This window comes from Vespula pensylvanica, chromosome 8 (assembly GCF_014466175.1).
Source record: "Vespula pensylvanica isolate Volc-1 chromosome 8, ASM1446617v1, whole genome shotgun sequence".
Classification (NCBI taxonomy): domain Eukaryota; kingdom Metazoa; phylum Arthropoda; class Insecta; order Hymenoptera; family Vespidae; genus Vespula; species Vespula pensylvanica.
Genome location: NC_057692.1, coordinates 4969623 through 4988922, shown reverse-complemented (window position 1 = coordinate 4988922; position 19300 = coordinate 4969623). Strand labels below are relative to the sequence as shown.

The window sequence follows — 19300 nt, the reverse complement described above, 5'->3', positions numbered from 1 at the left end:
TTCAAGAGAGATGAGCGTCGATTTCGTTGTAGAAAATAGGTGAAAAAAATCTCATGAATGAGTCAGGATCGAAACGTTGCAAGTGGTGGTTGTTGTTGGGGTTTAGTTTTACCGGAAGAAAGGTAGATGTAGGCAGACAATAGGACTAAGTGTCAAGAAAAAGAAAGAAATAATGAGAGAAAGAAAGAAAGAAAGAAAGAAAGAAAGAAAGAAAGAGAGAGAGAGAGTAAAAGAGAAGGGGGTCCTCTTCAACGCAAGAACGTCGTCTTTCGTGATTTGCATGCAATGCGAATGTAATACGATAAATATGTATGATTTCGGTGAGACAAGAGTGAAAACGTTTGATGGGATAACTACACACATAGATATTTACACGTACGAATACTTATAGAAATACTATGTATTTATACGCGTATGTGTGTATAGATATATATACAAACACAAACGTAGAAATGCCGGATGCACGGAGTTGATTCTTGCGACACGATCCATCGATATCGTTTATTTTTTTTTATCCTACTCTTTCCTTCAACGGCAAATGGTTTTAAGCTTCCACAGCACGTAAGTTCCGAGTAAACGAAACGGTAAAATGCAAGTCGTACTGGATAAAAAGAATATATATTTATATATATATATATATATACATACACACACACACACACACACACATCCATCTACATGCTTCCGGTTTTATTAACGAGAGAGAGGAAGAGAGAAAGAAAGAGAGAGTTCAATCGTACCGAAAAAAAAGTCGGAAGGTGTCACGTATAGAGAGAAAAAAGAAAAAAAAAGAACAGAAAGAAAGAAAAGAAGAAAATATATTTAAGAATGACCTACCCCCTCTCCTCCACCTTTCGCCGTATCGTCGTATCTCTTAGTATCGCGCGCGCATACACAAGCGCGGGCTTAAGTTATGTAAGTAGATACATAAATTTATGTGTGTAAGAAAGGAAGGAAGAAAGATGGAAGGATTTTGCTTGGTTGATGGTATAAATAAGCTGAGCACGTAGTAGTAATAGTAGTAGTAGTAGTATAGTAATAGTAGTAATAGTAGTAATAGTAGTAGTAGTAGTGTAGTAATAGTAGTAAAATATGTTGGTATTAATCAACGTCCTCGTCATAGAGTTGGTTCCGATGGCGCCGGTAGTAGTATACACGGTATAGCAATTTCCAAGATAACAATCCCGTGAGTAAATGTTCCAGCTTAAAACACCATAGGGGAAAATCGCAGAAAGATCGGTTTCTAATTATCGACGATAACCGATAATGGCGGTAGATAACTATCCGATGTTAACGCCATCTAAACACGCTCGTAATATTCAGATACGAAAAAGAAAAGTCTAGTAAGACTTCTAATTACGTTTTGTTAAAAGGAAGTTTAGGTAAAATACTTATGATGGTATATGTCTGTCTCTGTTATCGATACTAGTTGATAATAAATATATGGATGTGCGACCGCAAGAAGGATCCTTTCGTTTTTATAAACCGATCCGAACGAATTAATTTGACGAAAGACGATATTAATCCTCGTACGACGAATTCAAGACGATTTCGATTCGACGATTATCGGACGATGATCGTAGAGACTTATCAGATTATATCTCGCTAGTAATAATCTCTACTTGTATATAATACATCTAATTTATATTATCTAAAATATACTTAAATAAAATTAAAGAAAAGAAGATTACAACATAAACTTATAGATACATATATTTATGATAGGTCTAATGTATACTCGGACGTATTTTATATCCAATTACTTGTAAGAAAAACGCGTTAGTATCATAGAAATTTCATTATCAAAATGATCTCTATTAGCATTCCGCAGTCTCGACCAAATCCACTTCGGTGATCGAGGCTAATTAAAAAGAGAGAACGAAGGAATGAAGTAAGAAAAATTATTTTTGAAATCGATCGAGTTAATATGTCTACCGAGATGGTAAGTGCATGTCATTGGGGAATAGATTATTTACCGTAACGATGATTGAAATCCGTCGAACTAAGTTTCGCCGAATAAGAAGTGGAATAAGAAGGGGAAGGAGGGGGGAAAAGGAGGGGAAAAGGAGGGGAGGGGAGGGGGGAGAGGGGGAGAAGAACGTGCTGGGTGCTTCTGGCAGTGTTGCCCGCGAACGAGCGATTACGAGCGAAGTAGAAAGTAGTTGGGTAATGGTCAGACACGATATCTCAACGAATGAAGGATACTACGGTTAAAGCAGCCGTAGGTAACTAACTAATGGCGAATAAAGCGCGAGAGAGGAGGGTTGGGTGGTAGAGAGAGGTTTGAGGATTATGTCGGATGATTGGGCGTAGAGACTTTCCAAGAGATTTTCCGATCGCGAATGTTGGTACATTAAGAGACATCGTAATTCTGTTGGATGGTTATTCGCTAGGATCAACGTTAGAGAGAGAGAGAGAGAGAGAGAGAGTGACTAAGTTGTGGCTAGCCGCAATTGACGAGAAGAAGATATAAGCGATTTAAATGCGAAATCGACGAAATCTTAATGGCACTTCTTTTTTCTCTCTCTCTCTCTCTCTCTCTCTCTCTCTCTCTTCTTTTCCTATCGTAATCGTTCATTTTCATCGTAATACGATTGCAAAGAGATAGAAGAGGAGAGAAAGAGAGGGTGGTAAAGATAAAAAAGAAAACGATTCGACTGATCGATAGGTTTGACTATTGGAAAGTATCAACAGGAAGTATCAAGGATTCGTCGAGCCGTTGAACCTGGTGATATCGTCGTCGTTTAATTCCGCTCACGAACCGAGCTCCGAGGCACACCAAGGTCCATTATACGTTTCACTGATGTTCTTCTGTATCCCCGAGGCTTTGGCCAAGTACACCCAACTTGGATTTCTCGCTGAACGTGGATCGAAGAAGTCGTTGGTAAAGGAACGAACGAGGAGCTCTGGATTAATCGTGAAAGTAGGTGGTCTTGACAATTTTATCGTCATCACGATCGATCAATTTTCGACTCAGGGTTTCATTCGGGTAACCGTAGTGTCCAAAATAGCGTGAGAAAACAGGAGACGTAATAATAATTCGAATTTATCGGAATTTAAGGGCTATAAATGGTTAATTAAAAAGTCTACCCGAGATACTAACGATTACTTCTTTCAGAGCTTCTATCGTTCCTGGTTCTCAGAAGAGATCGTAAAAATCGCACGTAATACCACTCCGCTCGATAACTGGTCCGCCGATGGATTAACAGCCGACGGTGGTAATCGGAGGACTTCCTGAACTATCCGAGAGAAGTGCATTTCCTAGACGTCATTATAAGTATCGGTAGTGGAAAAGAGGGCTGTGAGGAGAGGGGGAGGAGGGGTGACGATTAAACGAATAAGGACTTATGGCAATATAGAAGCTACTGCCGCTGTTGCTGTTGCTATTGGTGTTGCGGCTGGAGCGCATCTTTTATAACGCCCAGTAAAATACTCCTTTTGAAAAGATTTCCCTGGGGCTTCACGAGCTTTCTTGGCGAATTTAATGATTTCAACCCTTTTACATTGGACAAATTACTTCTGAACTATTATATCGTGACCGCCGTTATATTTTCCTTTTTCTTTTAAGACTAGATCGCGTGAACGTCGAGATCGAGAAAGGTAAACGATTATGTATGTTCTTGCACAGTGATCGACGAACCGGTACGATTCATTTGAATATCGATTAAAGATCGAGTCTGGGATTTAAAAGAATGAAAGATAATAAGAAAAAAAGAAACAAGGAAAGAAAAGAAAAGAGGAAAAACTTACGAGTTAGAGGTAGAGCGTGCCGACTCGTCGAGGTGCTACGACCGTGACAGCCAAACGGGGTCCGCACTTGGTCGGTGGTAATGGTGCCGTGGTCGCGGGTGGTGGCGTTTCCGGTCTCGTACATCCAAGCCCGCTTCCACCTCGAAGTTCCCAGACTAAGTTCGTCAACGACCGTGGTCTGCTCAAACGCCGCGATCTGAATAAATGAAAAGTATGAGAGAAATTATATTACTTCTTATAAGAAAAATGTAAGAAGGGTTATTTTTTTTTTCTTTTTTTTGGTTTTTTATTAGCGACGAGATTGTCGGTTCGATCGTTCTTTGATATTATACCTCTTTTCTGGAAGCTTAGCACCCGCACCGGAATCACCGGACGTCCTACCACCTGAATGACTGGAGTCTAGAGTCCCATCGAGTTCCATAGCCTGCTGCAAATTCGTTAGACTTTTATAACGTATGTTGAAGAGAGGAGAGCCACCTTTGTAGCCTGGCGGTGTCTCCTTTAACGGCGAGGCGCTCTTTTGCCTCATCAAAGGACGTCCTCTCTGGGTGCCGCTATTCTTAACGTACAACTTTGCCAAAGGTGGCTTCTCCAGTTTCGGCTGTGGAGCTTCCTTAACCGCTCGCCTCGTTCTCTTTTCAGCTTGTATCTTCTTCGTTGGGATTGTCTCGATCGGTGGTGGTTCCGGTCTGTCGTCTAGCAATGGCGCGATCGTGACGGTGACAGGTGTCAACGGTGGACTTGAACTTTGGCCGGGGCTCAGTGGGCTTTCGTAGGGAGACCTGACGCTTTTCGGCAATGGCGCGAAGCCGCGAACGTAATCGTAAATCTGATCTATCTCGTCGTAATCCTCGGTGCAGGAAGAAGGTGGCACGCGATTTTCGTCCCGGTATCCGACGTGACCGGAGGATGTCTGATGACCACTACTGTGATAATGATGATGATGATGATGATGACTGCCGTTGTTGTTCCTATGATGACCGAGAGGAGCATTTTCCGAGTTGGCCGAGGATCGCCTGAGAAATCCCGATGCACTTCTGGTCTGTCTCGAGGGCTTACTCTCGCCCAAGCGACCGTCGAGAACGTGAGCACGATCGGCAACGTCGGCTACGAGCCGTGAGGCTCGTTCGATCAACCTCGTGAATTCTTGCATCAATCTCAGGGCCTCCTCGTTTCTCGCCTTGACCAACTTCAAAGGTGCCGCCAATGGCAACGCCACCGCTGCTCCCTCTCTCTGTAAGGGCAATGCGAACACGTGTTCCTCCTCGAAGGTCGAAAGGAGCCTTAGCTCCGGCACGAACTGGGACGATGATTTCAAGCCTCTCGGTGGCTGCCCGTGGACCAATCTAACCGTTAGTGGTAGCCGTTTGCTCAGCAACGCCTTCGCCGTGTGAACGCCGCTAATGTTATCCTCTCTTGCGAGTGCGCTGAAGCGGCCACGTTGTTCCATGCTCAAAAGTATGCTCTCACCTCGACAGTCGACGCATCGTAGGAATCGTCCGCGACCTGGTAATGCCACTTCACCGGCTGTCACGATTGTCTCACCAGCCGCCAGCGTTCTCGTTCCTTCGGGCACGACTATTCCAGACTCGTCATCCACTCTGCAAGCTATACCACGTACCGTTTCTCGTACCAAGGCTCCTTCTTCCGGGCATCTTCGAGAGAGCTCGTTCACAGACTCGATTCCACGGACCTGTAGAACCCCCACGCGTTATTATGAATTCATAACTTTAGTTCCTATCGTTTCACAAAAAAGAAATAAACAACAAACGAACGAACGAACGAACGAAAAAGACAACATGCAAAGATTTTAAAAGAAACGATTCTACGATCATCGTTATAAAAAAAGCTGCTCGTGAACCCACCGCTCGACCTTCCTCGCTCAAAATCTCAAAATATCCGGCATAGGAGTCCGGGATAGCTAATCTTGGCCCGATCCCAACGACTCTGCGTCCTTCCTTGATTTTAACAGCCTGAGCAACGATTTTGCGTCTACGGCCAGCCGACAAAAGCAACGCCGTACTTTGAAGACTCGGGGCTGGTAATGTTGGTACACCAAGACCACCATATTGACCCTTTGTGATCTTGATCACAGCTGGCAGACGATATTTAGTGACAAATTCTCGCAAATATGTCGCTTCCTCGGCCCAACGTGCGGCCGCCACGACAATTTGACCGTCGGTTGCAGCCATCGTCTTAGCCGTCCGAATAAGACGGACTATGACGTCCTCCTCTCGTCCTCCTCGAGAGGTTAACCCTTGTTCTTTCCTCCAGGACCTCCTCCAGGCCCTTTCTCAACGCTACTCTTGCTTTTGTTGTTTTTGCTGCTGTTGTTGTTGCTCTTGCTGCTGTTGCTGCTGTTGTTCTTGTTGTATCTGCTGCTGCTGCTGCTGCTGCTGCTGCTCCTGCGAATCCAACTTCACTTCTTTAAGCTCCATCTGAAAGCAAAGAGGCAAAGAAAGACTCTATTATTCATTCCGTGTCTAAACTCAGTTATACCGTCTAAAAATTACTACGACGATAATCCTCCTTTTCTAGTTTTCCTTTTCTTCTTTTCTTTTTACCTTTTGCAATCTCTCTAATCTATTATACCAATATTTTTTCCACGATAACGCCATATACTTCTACGATATATATATATATATAGTTAAAAATTTTTCCAATCTCCATAACCTAGATAATGTAAAACCTCTAACGTGACTCCGATCTATGTCGTTATTCTACATGACAAGCGAAACAACGTCTTTCACCAGAAAATAGATCTTATCGACGACAACGTGACGCGCTATTCGAATATTATAACGTATATTTAGTTAGATTAAATCATTCGTAAGACGAAGTATATATATATATGTATATATGTATGTATGTATATATGTACGTATGTATGTATGTATATATATAATCGGGGAAATATACGTTGGTTCGCTTAATGACAGCGTTATATATAGATTAGTTTCAAAAGCGACTATGGCGAAGGAGTCGCGAGATTAATTATTACGATTAGACCATCTTATTACTTTCTTCCTGTTATAATATTCGTGATTATAGATGGCAGACGTAGATAAAAATGGTTTGCCGGGTTTTGTGATGCTTCGGTAACACAATGAGATTTAAGTAAATACTGTTGAGTAAAAGGTAATTGTGGGTGAAAAGTTAATGATTGTGATTAGGATTTATAATGTTAATTTTTTTTGTATACATAATTTATATATATACATACATATATATATAAATATATAAATTATTTATAATAAATCTCTTTCTCTCTTTCTATATATATATATATATATATATATATATATATAAAATTTTAGATTACGGAATTTTAATGATATTTAGTTTCTTTTTATGTAACGCTCTACGTTTTTATGTTCTCGTAATTACATAATTTATATCTCGTTAAGTATTAAATTGTAGGTTTATAATCGTTTAATAATACTTCAATGATGACCTATTAAAATATCTAATTAATACCAAGATCATATCGTTAAGAAAAAACCAAGAATCATTTAACATTTGCGATTTAACCACCAAATCGAATATGAAATCATGACATTTTTCTTTATATTTCTTTTTCTTTCTAATAAGAAACGAGCGACTTTTTCTACCGATAAAAAAGACACTCAAAACGTTTCTCGATTTACAATCAATTCATTTTACAAACAACTTTATCTACTTATTCTTAAAAATTACAAACTTAAAAAAAAAAAAATAATAAAAGTTTATAAGCGATTAAAGTTCGATCGAATCGGTGGATCTATACGATTGATCTATAAAAAAGAAGCCTAAACAATTTTTCAAATAATTTCGTTTTAATCGAGAATCATCGAGTACGGCGTACATACGTATCTATATTCGTATAACCATTTGAAATCTTATGGGAAATGCGATCACATAAGAGAGGCGCCAGTTTTACGTTCGTCACGGTGAAAACGAAGTTTGCTTTCCCCGTTTCTTCTTCGACGATGTCTCTCAACGTTTACACGCGAGCTAACGTGTAGGATACGAGAGCTGACGTTGTCATTAGTCAAATTCCAATTACCGGACCGGTTTCATAATTTCCACGGCAAGGGCACTCGTCGTTCAAAATTATATACGCCGCGAGAGGAATCGTTGGGTGCATCTCCTTCTGCCATACATGCAACGAAAGAATCATGAACTTCAACTTATTCGTCGTTATTTTACCTCGTTTCTACATCGGACCCAAGTATTATAGAAAATATTACGTGTGTTTTGAAAAAAAAAGAAAAAAAAAAAAAAAAAAAAGAAAATAACAATAATAAAATAAAATAAAATAAGAAAGAGAGAAATAAATCAAATGAATTCAATTTTACGATCGAAACTTTTGTCGTCACTTTTCTTTATCTCTCTCTCTCTCTCTCTCTCTCTCCTTTTTTTTTCTCTCTCTCTCTCTCTCTCTTTGTTTCTTTTTTTTTTTTTTATCGATTAGAAATCAAAAGATTTCCTCTAACAAATCTTCAAGATCTTTTTTGTAGAAGCCGGATATCATCCTCTTACTGAATCTACGAGAAATTGTCCCTATCGCGAAATTCAATTGTTCCGATTATTTCTTTTTTCTCTTCCCCCACTTTTTTTTTCTTTCTTCTTTTTTTTTTTTTTTACTTTTTTTCTTCTTTTTTCTTTCTTTCTTTCTTTCTTTCTTTTTTTTTTTTTTTTAACTATAAATCTTCGAGAAATTGTTGCGATCGTAAAATTCGATTGCTCCGATCTGGTTTTTTTTTTCTTCTTCGTCTTCTTCTTCTTCTTCTTCTTCTTCTTCTTCTATAAATCTTCTAGAAATTGTTTCGATCGTAAAATTCAATTGTTCCGTAAAATTCAGACGTTTTTTTCGTTTCCCTTTTTAAAAATATTCGAGAGATTGTTACGATTGGTTAAATTCGATCGGGAAAAAAAATTTCTTTGTAAAGAAATTTCTTATATATATATATGTATATACGTATGTACGTATCTCCTTACAAACATTTCCTTCTATAAATCTTTCTTTTTATTTTTCTTTGAACTATCGTCAGAACGATATTTTAATATCTTACGATATTTCGGGAATAAATATACCGACATATTGGAATTTCTATACGAACCTTGTACTTGTTAGATTTTATTTTATTTTCTTTTTTTTGCCAACGCGACGAAAGATTCGTTCAAAGACTTTTTTAATCATAAGAAACTTCGAAAATTTGACCGATTGTTTTCACGAGTATTTTGTATACTTAGGTATATCATGAGAGTGGGGGTGGGGGGGGGGGGGCGTGAAGAAGTTTAGGTAGGTAAAGAGAGACAGAAATAAAAATTAGAAAGTTGTTACTAACGTTGTTTCTAACGCTACGAAATTACACTTGGTCTCTCTAGCATTCTTTTTAAGGTGTCAATTGAAGCAAACAACATTTCTTTATGGCGGTACCGTTACCAGTCGACTACGGTTCCCATAACCGTCTAGATTATTTTCAGGGTTAATTATATTTCGACTTTCATGATCTTGGAAAGCAAGCGTAGAAAGAGTTTCGTCACGAGAATCTTCGCGGTAAAAACCAAACTACGGAGAAAGTTTCTTGCGAATTTAGGGAATTCTTATTTAAGAAATAGAAAAGAAAAAAAAAAAAAGAAGAAAGAAGAAACATGCGACGTGCGAATAATTAACCTTGTCCGTTTTAATTGCCCGACTTTCTTTTCGCTTGATGTATCGTTGTTTATTATCGTTGAATTACGAAAAAAAAAAAAAAAAGGAGAAAAAAAGAAAGCTAATTTTAGCTAACAATGATCGAGCGTAATCACGCTGAACGCCATGTCCCTTTTTTCTTCTTCTTCTTTTTTTTTCTTCGTGTGTAATTAAGATACAACGCGGCATTTTTTCCTTTCCCTCTATTTTTTCTTTCTCTCCATAGAATGTGATAAATCTCGAAGGTGAAATGGATAATATATTTTATAACGCGAAGATCGTACACGTTACGAACACGATTTTCGTAGAGAACGATCTAAAAATTGTGAAAGCATTCGCATAACAAGTTATTCTTAGAAAACGATTTTGCGATATGGCACATTATGTGATTTATTAGAAATATTTTTCTACGACATCGAAGATGAGATTTGATAAACTCTAACATTTTTTAATCATTTTTTTTTACGTATTATTTTAAATTGCAATATTATCAAATAAACGAGAGTATATCTATATATACACATACACAAACAAAATACATATATACAACAAAATACATAAAAAAGAATACTGTACATACACACATACATACATAGCTATGAAAAATAAGAGTGTTATATATATATATATATATATATATATATAAATATCATAGATATAAAAAAACAAGAGTAACTATAAATACATATATATGGATACACAACAATACATACATACATACATACATATATATATATATATATTATATGAACTATATATGTGTGTGTATATAAATGGGTGTGTCTCAAAACATTGTTTCAGATTTCTCCGTGAAGAAAATATAACGGTCATGATTTCACTATAGATCATCACGTTTCCGAATCGAACGATTCCTCCGCAGAGGAATTGCTTCACGCTTGTGTATATAATCGATCGTGACACGGACTCTTTTTTTCTTTCCTTTTTTCTTTTTATTCTTTTTTCCGTTCTTTTTCTTTCTTTCTTTTTTTTTTTTCGATCGGAATAAAAGGAAGAAGAGAAGAAGCTTATCGTGCGTGTCCTCCTCTCCTGATCTCCTACCATCTGATCTCCGTTAAAAACCTTCCGTTACGATCGAACTTCTTCGTGAACGGAATTATTTTTGCAACTTTTTACCGTTACCTTGAATGAAGATGAATCTCTGACTGATGATCACTCCGTGCGAACGTTTAAGGAAAACAAAAAGTAGAGAGAAAGAGCTTAAGAACTAACTAAAGAGAGAGAGGGAGAGAGAGAGAGAGAGAAATATAAAAAAAAAAAAACTAAATTTCAAAACGTCCTTAGAAAAGAAATTTTTTTCAATATCTTTTTCCAAATATTCAATACTAATTAGAGCGAACGTATATGTTATCAAATAGTCGAACTATTCTTTCAACGACATTTTTTCTTTTCTTTTTTTACAAACTCAACTCGCAAAGAAAGAAAAGGCTTGAGACTAAACTGAATTGACTCTGATCATCGCCGAATGAAATCGATCGACTTCAACACCGGCCGTACGAACGAATCGTAAGTTTTACTCGGCGTATTATCGTAACAGGAAGAAAATTTCTATTGATAGAGGTTTAAGAGAAACATTGCCGACAATTTCTGTTTTTTTTTTTTTTTTAAAATCCTATAAAAATACGGAATATGGAATTATTAAAGAAGAAGGAACACTGTGTGCTGGTATGTGCTGGGAATGTTTAATAATTACGTTTACGGAAATACTACCTGCTAGGTCTACGAACTGTACTGAAAGATAGAGAGACAGACAGATAAAGACAGACAGAGACAAGGAGAGAAAGAGAGAGAAAAAGAGAGAGAGAGAGACTGAGTGAGTGAGATGATAGAGCACTGTATTGCAGAAGAGTTAGTGTATTCCTTTTAAAGATGGCCCGCAGACAGTTCAAGAGATAAGAACGGTAAAGGGTGACCAACAATGACCTGAGGCTTCGTGACAGGCGCGCCTCTAGGAAGTTATTCGACACACTATTTTGCCTCGCATTCTCTACCTCCCTCCTCCCTCCTCCCCAGAACTTTGTCTATTTTTCTGTCTTCGGTAGCAAGAGAGTAAAGACGGCAGTCCTTCGTTGTGCTCTTACTTGTTTTATCTACTATATATATATATATATATATATATATATATATATATCGATAATGATCATTAAACTAATTATTGTCATGTTCAAAATGTAGATACATAAGTATATTGTATTTATTATTTATTTTGAGTAACATCGATCGAACACTTGTTCAATGTTATTAAAAACCATTAGGTATTATATATCATTATGTTTTTTATATAATATATATATATATATATATATATATATATATATATATACAAACACAGATACACCTATGTACGTATATATATATAATTCAATACGAGTTATAAATTATCGAAGCTGTTAAAAAAATCGATTGGCTATTAAGAAAGAAAAAAAAAAAATTAAATACAACCTTACCAACATAGTTATCTATCTACGTGCGAACAAAGATGATCAACGATTATTATTCCCGAATAGAAGAGAAATTACTAGAAATTAACCATAAGGAAATCTCGAAGAATTAATAAACGTGTTTAACTCGGTAATTAATTCGATCGTATATATAATTGTGGACACACCTCGTGCACGATCGAGGAAACAAGCCTCTGATAGTTTCATCCAACATTCCAAATGACTCTAGGTATTATACTGTGTTCTTATCGACTGGATCGTCGAACCTGATGACGATGTATATCAAAACGCCCACGAATAGACGTACAGTGTCGCAAGACTTGATCTCTCTCTCTCTCTCTCTCTCTCTCCATCTCTATCTCGTTTACTCTCTCATGGATCTCTATACAACATTTCCTCTCTCTCTCTCTCTCTCTTTCCTTTCTTCCGGGCAAGTTGATTTATCGACATGCCCTCGAATAATATGCTGCTACTCGATGGTGCGCAGCTTTCACCGTTGCTCCCTGCTAAGCCAAGCGAAGGTGTCAACTACGAGAGACCGACTATGAGAGACCAAGGCAAGCCTTAATATCAACGACAAAGGACGACGATAACAAAGACTCCGAGAATCAAACCCCTTTTGTTTTCTCCATTCCAATTTCGACACCACCATCAGGAACAAGGATTGTCCTTGCTTGTCTTAATCGACTGTACTCATCGATAACGCGTGTCAGTATTATCTAGACACGCATAACTATGTCCCTTGCCTCTCCTACCATCCCTCCCTCCTACCACCCCTATCCACCGTTCGTACTACTCACTTCAAAAAATACCGATACAGAGAACGTAGTAGACTTTACTCTAGTAAAAATCTTAACCTTAATCCTACGGGCCGGTTTTTGACGTTGATTTATGTTGAGTGGGGGGAAGGGAAGGGAGGATAAGGGGTGCGAGGGGTGGTCGTTCCTTCGCTCGGCTAACTTCTGTCATTAACGACAACCTAGATGGTGTTCACATTCATTTGTCGTGAAACACACGTACGCACAAACATCTTGACCGAGTAAATTAACCAACTAACTAATGCTAATCGAAAAGACGAGAATCGCTTATAAGCGAAGATCTATTTAACACTGAACTACCTACCGATTCTTCTCTATCGAACAAATTCATCGTTTTCCAACTTTGATACAATTTTTGTATATTTCATTAGTTATCACGTTATCACGTTAATAAAATTTATAGTTTTTTCTTTTTTTTTTTAATATCCGTACGATTTATTTGTATTCGTCAATTCATTCAGTAAACAATCGACGATTATACTCGTTGAATTATGAGGATAATAATTTTTTTTTTAAGGTCGATCATTTCGACCGGATACGGTAGAAACAAGATACACAAGATATGTTTAGCGTTAAATTCTTTCAAGTATTTACACGCGATATATAAGTAAATAAACGATAAGCAAACGATTTAGATCCCTTTTCGATTTTATTTTATTCGTTCATAGGATTCTCTTAAAACCTTCTCTCATCATTCACATCATTCATTTTTTGTTCTTTACTTTCTTTCTCTCTTCCTCCTTCTCTCTCTCTCTCTCTCTCTCTCTCTCTCTCTCCAAGTCTTCGTTCATTCCGAATTTCTTTTCTATTTCAATTTCAATTCTACTATTCGCAATTAAAAACGACGATATATAATTTACGTAAGTACGAATAAACGCCTACCCGAGGCGCACCCGAAATGATTTGTATGTACGCTCATGCTCCGGGTAGCTACGTGACACGCTCGTTTACACGCTCGCTCGCTCGCTTGAAGATTAATTAAACCCCGTCTGGCTAGAGAAAGAGAGAGAGAGAGAGAGAGAGAGAGAGAGAGAGAGAGAGAGAGAGAGAGAAACCTCTTGCGAAAGTCCTCCAACATCGGCTTTGTCGTTTTTGATCCTACCCCACGTTCCCCATTTCTTCATTCAATCTCCCGTTAATTTCATTTAATTACGTTCAGGGAATGCACACGCGTATCACGTTCGACCGAATATGTTCAGGCTAATTTTGAACCTTGTAGAAGAAGAAGTAGAAGAAGGAGGAGAGAAAGAAGAAGAAAAATATTCCAAGAACGTTAAAGATATTGAAATCTTCTATGGAATAACGAAGATATGATAATTTTCTTACTGAATATTTTATTTAAATCCTATCCACCGTTTACACTCAATGTCGCGTTTTTCAGATAAATAAATAAATAAATAAATAAATAAATAAATATATATATATATATGTAATTTCATTTCGACAAATTCTTATCTCATTATTTTGACGTGACAGATTATATTTTTCTTTGTCGAATATTTCCTTGATTTTTATCTAACCCTGTAATATATCTAATAATTTTATCTAAAAATCTTTGCAAATAATTTTTATGTTCTTCTTACATTACATTACATTACATTACATTACATTACATTACATTACATTACATTATATTGCATTACATTATATTATATTATACGATCGAATTAAAAACTTATAACGAGTAGGTAAATAAGTACAAGAGAGTATTAACATTTTTCTTCTTGATCTTATCGGAAGATTAAAAGGATACGATCGAGATTGGTTCGATTAAACGATCTCCTTCTCTCCTTCTCTCTCACCTTATGTATCGTTAACTAATTATTTTCAATTTCCATTTAAAGGTAAAAACTCTTGGTGTTATTTAAAGGGTCTTGTGTCGAACGCGTCCTTCTTTTCTCTTTTTCTTTTTTTTTTTTTCTTTTTTTGCTCCTTCTCCATTTCTTCGACACCATCAGCATCACCTTCTTCCTCATCTCCCCATCACCCTCCCCCCCACTTTAGTCTCTTCTCTTTTTCTTTCTCTTTCTCTTTCTCTATTCGCTAGAGTTGGTTCATCGGCACGACGCATCGTAGCTCGCAAACCGTAATAACTTCCTCGTGAAACGAGCAAGAACTCGAAGAACCATCCATCATGAGCTTACGCTGTGTTGCAGAACTCTCTCTGAAGCGATAGATGCCGATCACAGGATCAAAACATTTTCGTTTCCTTCGAAAGTCACGTTTAAATGACGATTGAAAAATTATTTTTTGCATTAGAGATTAAAGATTAATATATGTATACACATATGAAAGGAATTATACTTTAATCTGAAAAAGTTGTAACAAACTCGAAGGACGTTAACAAAACTCAATCGGAATTACATCGAAATTATCATCAACTTATATTAAAAAGCACGTTATCACGATTTTACGTAACTCTTGAACTAGTTAGTTTTCTTTTAACAAAAAGAACAGTTGGATATATCACGAAGTTTTCAACTTTCTTGTTAATTTTTCTTTTAATTTACTTTTAATTACCGTCTTTTACATAACCGTCCTAATGGAATTTTATCGATCGACGGTTTTGACAAATATCGTCGGCGAACATCAGTTAAGTATTGCCGTATATGAATGTACATGAGAGAAAGAGATAAATAGATAGATATAGACAGACAGACAGAAAGAGAGAGAGAGAGAGAGAGAGAGAGAGAGAGAGACAGAGAAAGACAGAGAAAGAGAGAGAAAGAGAGAGAAAGAGTTCTAGCATACATGAATGTCCATGAAAGAAAAAGATAAATAGATGGATAGACAGAGAGAAAGAGAGAGAAAGAAAGAGAGAGAGAGAGAGAGAGAGAGAGATGTACTTCGTCCAAGAGATGTCTGGTTGCTCTTTAGAATTCCGTGCCGATCGGTCGAACGTCTCAATAATTGCTAATTGGAAGGTGGCACGAGTTTAAAAAGTGGCCGCACGTCGTCCATCTCGATGAGCCTGTCAGCTTCGGCCAGGCCACAGCTTTCGAGTGGGAGAGGAGGAAGAAGAAGAAGAAGAAGGAGGAGAAGAAGAAGAAGAAGAAGAGGAGGTGAAGAAGGAGGTGAACGAGAAGGAGGTGAAGAAGGAGGAAGAGGAGGAGGAGGAGGAGGAGGAGGATGAGGAGGAGGAGGACGAGTAATCTTTTCACGTCCAGCACGTAGCAAGAGGTCTTACTCTCTTTCAGCTCCAGGGAGAGAAAGAATGAGCTGTGCCTGCAGGGACGAGTACAAATTAATATTAAATTAAATTATAATGACAGTGTTTACCGACCGGGCTAACATACATATATATGGACACCGACATCCTTCCGTATGTAGCTTTATTCATCGTCGATGGATGTTACGAATGCGACTACGATTTTATATATATATGTGTGTGTGTCTTATTACATCTTATCGTCGATAAGATAGTGTTGAAAATATATATATGTATATTTGTGTATGTGTGTGTGTGTGTGTAGAGAGAGAGAGAAAGAGAGAGAGAAATTTGAATACAGCTAAATGTTAAAAAAATGTATAGAATATAATTATACTTGATATATCCGAAACAAGATTCCAAAGGAATCGAATCATGCGAGAAACAGATCATTTGCCTAACCAATTTGAAACAATATATGAAATATATTTCAATATAAAAGAACATTTCTTTTATCGTAAAGATTCATTGTTTCATCTTACGTATGTATTGTATGTATGTATCTAGAAAAATAACGAACGCATGATCTTGGATGAAAAATTATTTTTTCATTCAAATGATCGATGATGTATCCGATCGATCTCTGATATCGTCGCGATGATATAGTCGTATTTTTCGAAGATTTACTTATGAAATCCTTGAAGAGAAAAAAGAAGAGAAAAAAAGAAAGAGAGAGAGAGAGAGAGAAAAAAGGAAAAAGAAAAGAATAAAGAAACGAAGGACGAAACAGCCTTCGCTTGGTCACATGCATACACACAAACAATACAATATACACACATACAACATATCTATAAAATTTACCGATCCAACAAAGATCTTTTTCCAACTGATGAGAACAACGTGTTTCACCAACCAACCAACCAACCAACCAACCAACCAACCAACCAACCAAGGAGTTAAACCGAGAAATTTCCTTTTGTTTCTACTTAAGAATCGTCCGCATCACCCGTTCCGTCACTGTCGGGAGCAGCGTTACGTGGCGCGCACGTGCGCGATCACTAATAGAAGACAAAGCTCGTTGGAAAGCCAGCTAGGAAAGTAGTTCTTGCTTGTGGATAGGAAGAGAGAAGAAACGAGTATAAAGATAGAGAAAGAGAGAGAGAAAGAGAGAGAGAGAGAAGGGTAATAGGCAGCACCAACGAACGACAGCAAACGAGAGTCGTCGCGATGCTTCAAGATTGACCGCAGACTCATCGTTCCATGCTCTTACCAACACACACATACAAATATATATATATATATTTACAACCTCCAAGCAACCTTTCCAATTGTGTAAGCCATCTCTTTCTGTCTCTCTTTCTCTTTCTCTTTCTCTCTTTCTCTCTGTGTGTATGTGTGCATCTGTCTTTCTCTGTTTTATTTGTTCGTTAACTTCCATGGAGAATTGTAAACGTTTGTGTTAAACTTTAACAGAGATTTGTTCATCGTCTGGTTATGTACTTATCTATCACGTTTTTTTTTTTTATTTTTTTTTTATTTTGACACATAATTATGTTTAACCATTTTTGATAATTATTTAGGTAAATTAAGGAAGAGTGTTTTCAAATATGTACCGAAGTTGCTTAAGTTTTTTAATGTTTGTTGTATAAACGATATCTATAACAATATGTAGGTATGCGATAGTAAATTGAGGAACGATATCGTAGAGATAATAATGTGTTGTTTATTTTATTATACCATAGAAGTAATTATAAAAATTTGTTTCATTATTACGTGAAGTAATGAAAAAAAAATTTTTTTTTTTTTAAATTATTACGTATCTGTTCTCAGTAAAAATGTAGTAGTGTGTGAAAAATGCTAATTCAAGATTAGTAAAAAATTTATATATAAATAATATATATATATATATATATATATAGAGAGAGAGAGAGAGAGAAAATATCTTAATTACGACGGTACGATTTTAAAAACTTTCTCTCTATCACACACACAAACACACATACACATCATCTATGTATGATATTAAATCGTCGCGTGATAAATATTTTCTACTAACAGCAAAAAAACAGAAAGAATTTTATTCGAACCTTCTTACTCGATTCGTAGAATCTCGATACGTCGATTCGTATCTGAACTTGATCTACGAACGTGTGATATTATGTTATGGGGACGATGAACGTCTTATGACGTATGATAGTAGTAAAGAAGATGGCGAACTATCATCGTCAGCACGATAGGTGAGAGTTTCTAAATTAAAAAAAGAAAAAAAAAAGGAAAAAAAAAAATACAAGATCACAGCTTTCGGTTTGCACCTCGACATTCTCGTCTCCGTGTAGGTATCTCGATCATGTTTCTCGAGTCGTACGAGAGAGAAAGAGATAGAAAGAAAAAGAGAAAGAGAAAGAGAAAGAGAGTAAGAAAGAGAGAGAGAGAGAGAGAAAGAGAGAGAAAAAGAGATAGATAGAGAGAGTAGAAGAGCAGCAGGTGTTCCAGTTGTATCACCGGTCTTATATCATAGCTAAATCATTATATAACGCATCCATGCGAGATAGGATGCAACGACGAAGAACAAATCCGTGATAGAGATAGAGATAAAGTGTATGTGCGTGTATACACGTATGTATATATGTGTATGAGAGAGAGAGAGAGGGAGAGAGGGAGAGAGAGAGAGAGAGAGAGAGAGAGAAAGTGAAAAAGAGAAAAAGATCGAGATCTTTAATTCGATTTTCTTGTACGAAATCGAATTTAACTTTCGATAATATATTCTAAGTACGTCTCATTATATTTAAAACATTAAATAAATATTAGATCGAACTAGGATCAAATTCTCTGAGAACGTTGAAAAGTATTTTCGTTTTATCTTTAAGACCCTTGAAACGTGTTTCACGCGGGAAGTAATATTATAGTAATTAAGAATTTATTATAGATGAAAATATTAAATCTAGAGTTGTAATTTGCATAACACGATGTATCTATATAAGTAAAAAACGAGATTACTCGGAGTAAGAAAATCTTTTTCTTCATCTTTACTGTACTTTTCTATTATATTTCTTCTTTTTTTTTTTTTTCCTTTTTTTATTTATTTATTTATTCTTCTTCCTTTTCTTTTCCTTCCTCGTAGAAAGTAATGAATATATTAATATTTGTGCGAAAGATATTGAGAGAAAGATTTTGGCAAAAGAAGTACAGAAAAATTTCGATCGGTTTATAAATCAAAACACGAAGTTGAAATAATAAAAAATTCTAAATAATATCTTCGATTATATAACTTCCAATCCTTATAAATGCAAGGTTATAAATATAACCATAATAAGAAATAAAAATCTTCAACTATAGTCAGGCGATATTATAGTTGACGTCTGTTCGTCGAGTGACAGTCGACATTAACTCGTTAGTGAAAGAAGAAGAAGAAGAAGAAGAAGAAGAAGAAGAAGAAGAAGAAGAAGAA

The 19300-nt window shown here is 36.6% G+C and overlaps 1 protein-coding gene across 13 annotated transcripts in view; it reads right to left on the bottom strand.

Moving 5' to 3' along the window:
* Positions 1-19300, bottom strand: part of LOC122631053 — a 149036-nt gene that overhangs the window by 24173 nt on the left and 105563 nt on the right. For 11 of the 13 annotated variants that reach the window (XM_043816257.1, XM_043816258.1, XM_043816248.1 and 8 more), the window contains 3 exons: positions 5616-6188; positions 4083-5443; positions 3751-3946 (listed from right to left, as the gene is read on the bottom strand). In XM_043816257.1, coding sequence (XP_043672192.1) covers positions 3754-3946; positions 4083-5443; positions 5616-5942 — 1881 coding nt within the window. In that variant the 5' untranslated portion in view covers positions 5943-6188 and the 3' untranslated portion in view covers positions 3751-3753. Of the gene's footprint in view, positions 146-2623; positions 3262-3750; positions 3947-4082; positions 5444-5615; positions 6189-19300 lie in introns of those variants that run through there. The other 2 variants (XM_043816254.1, XM_043816260.1) reach the window with 2 other exon arrangements.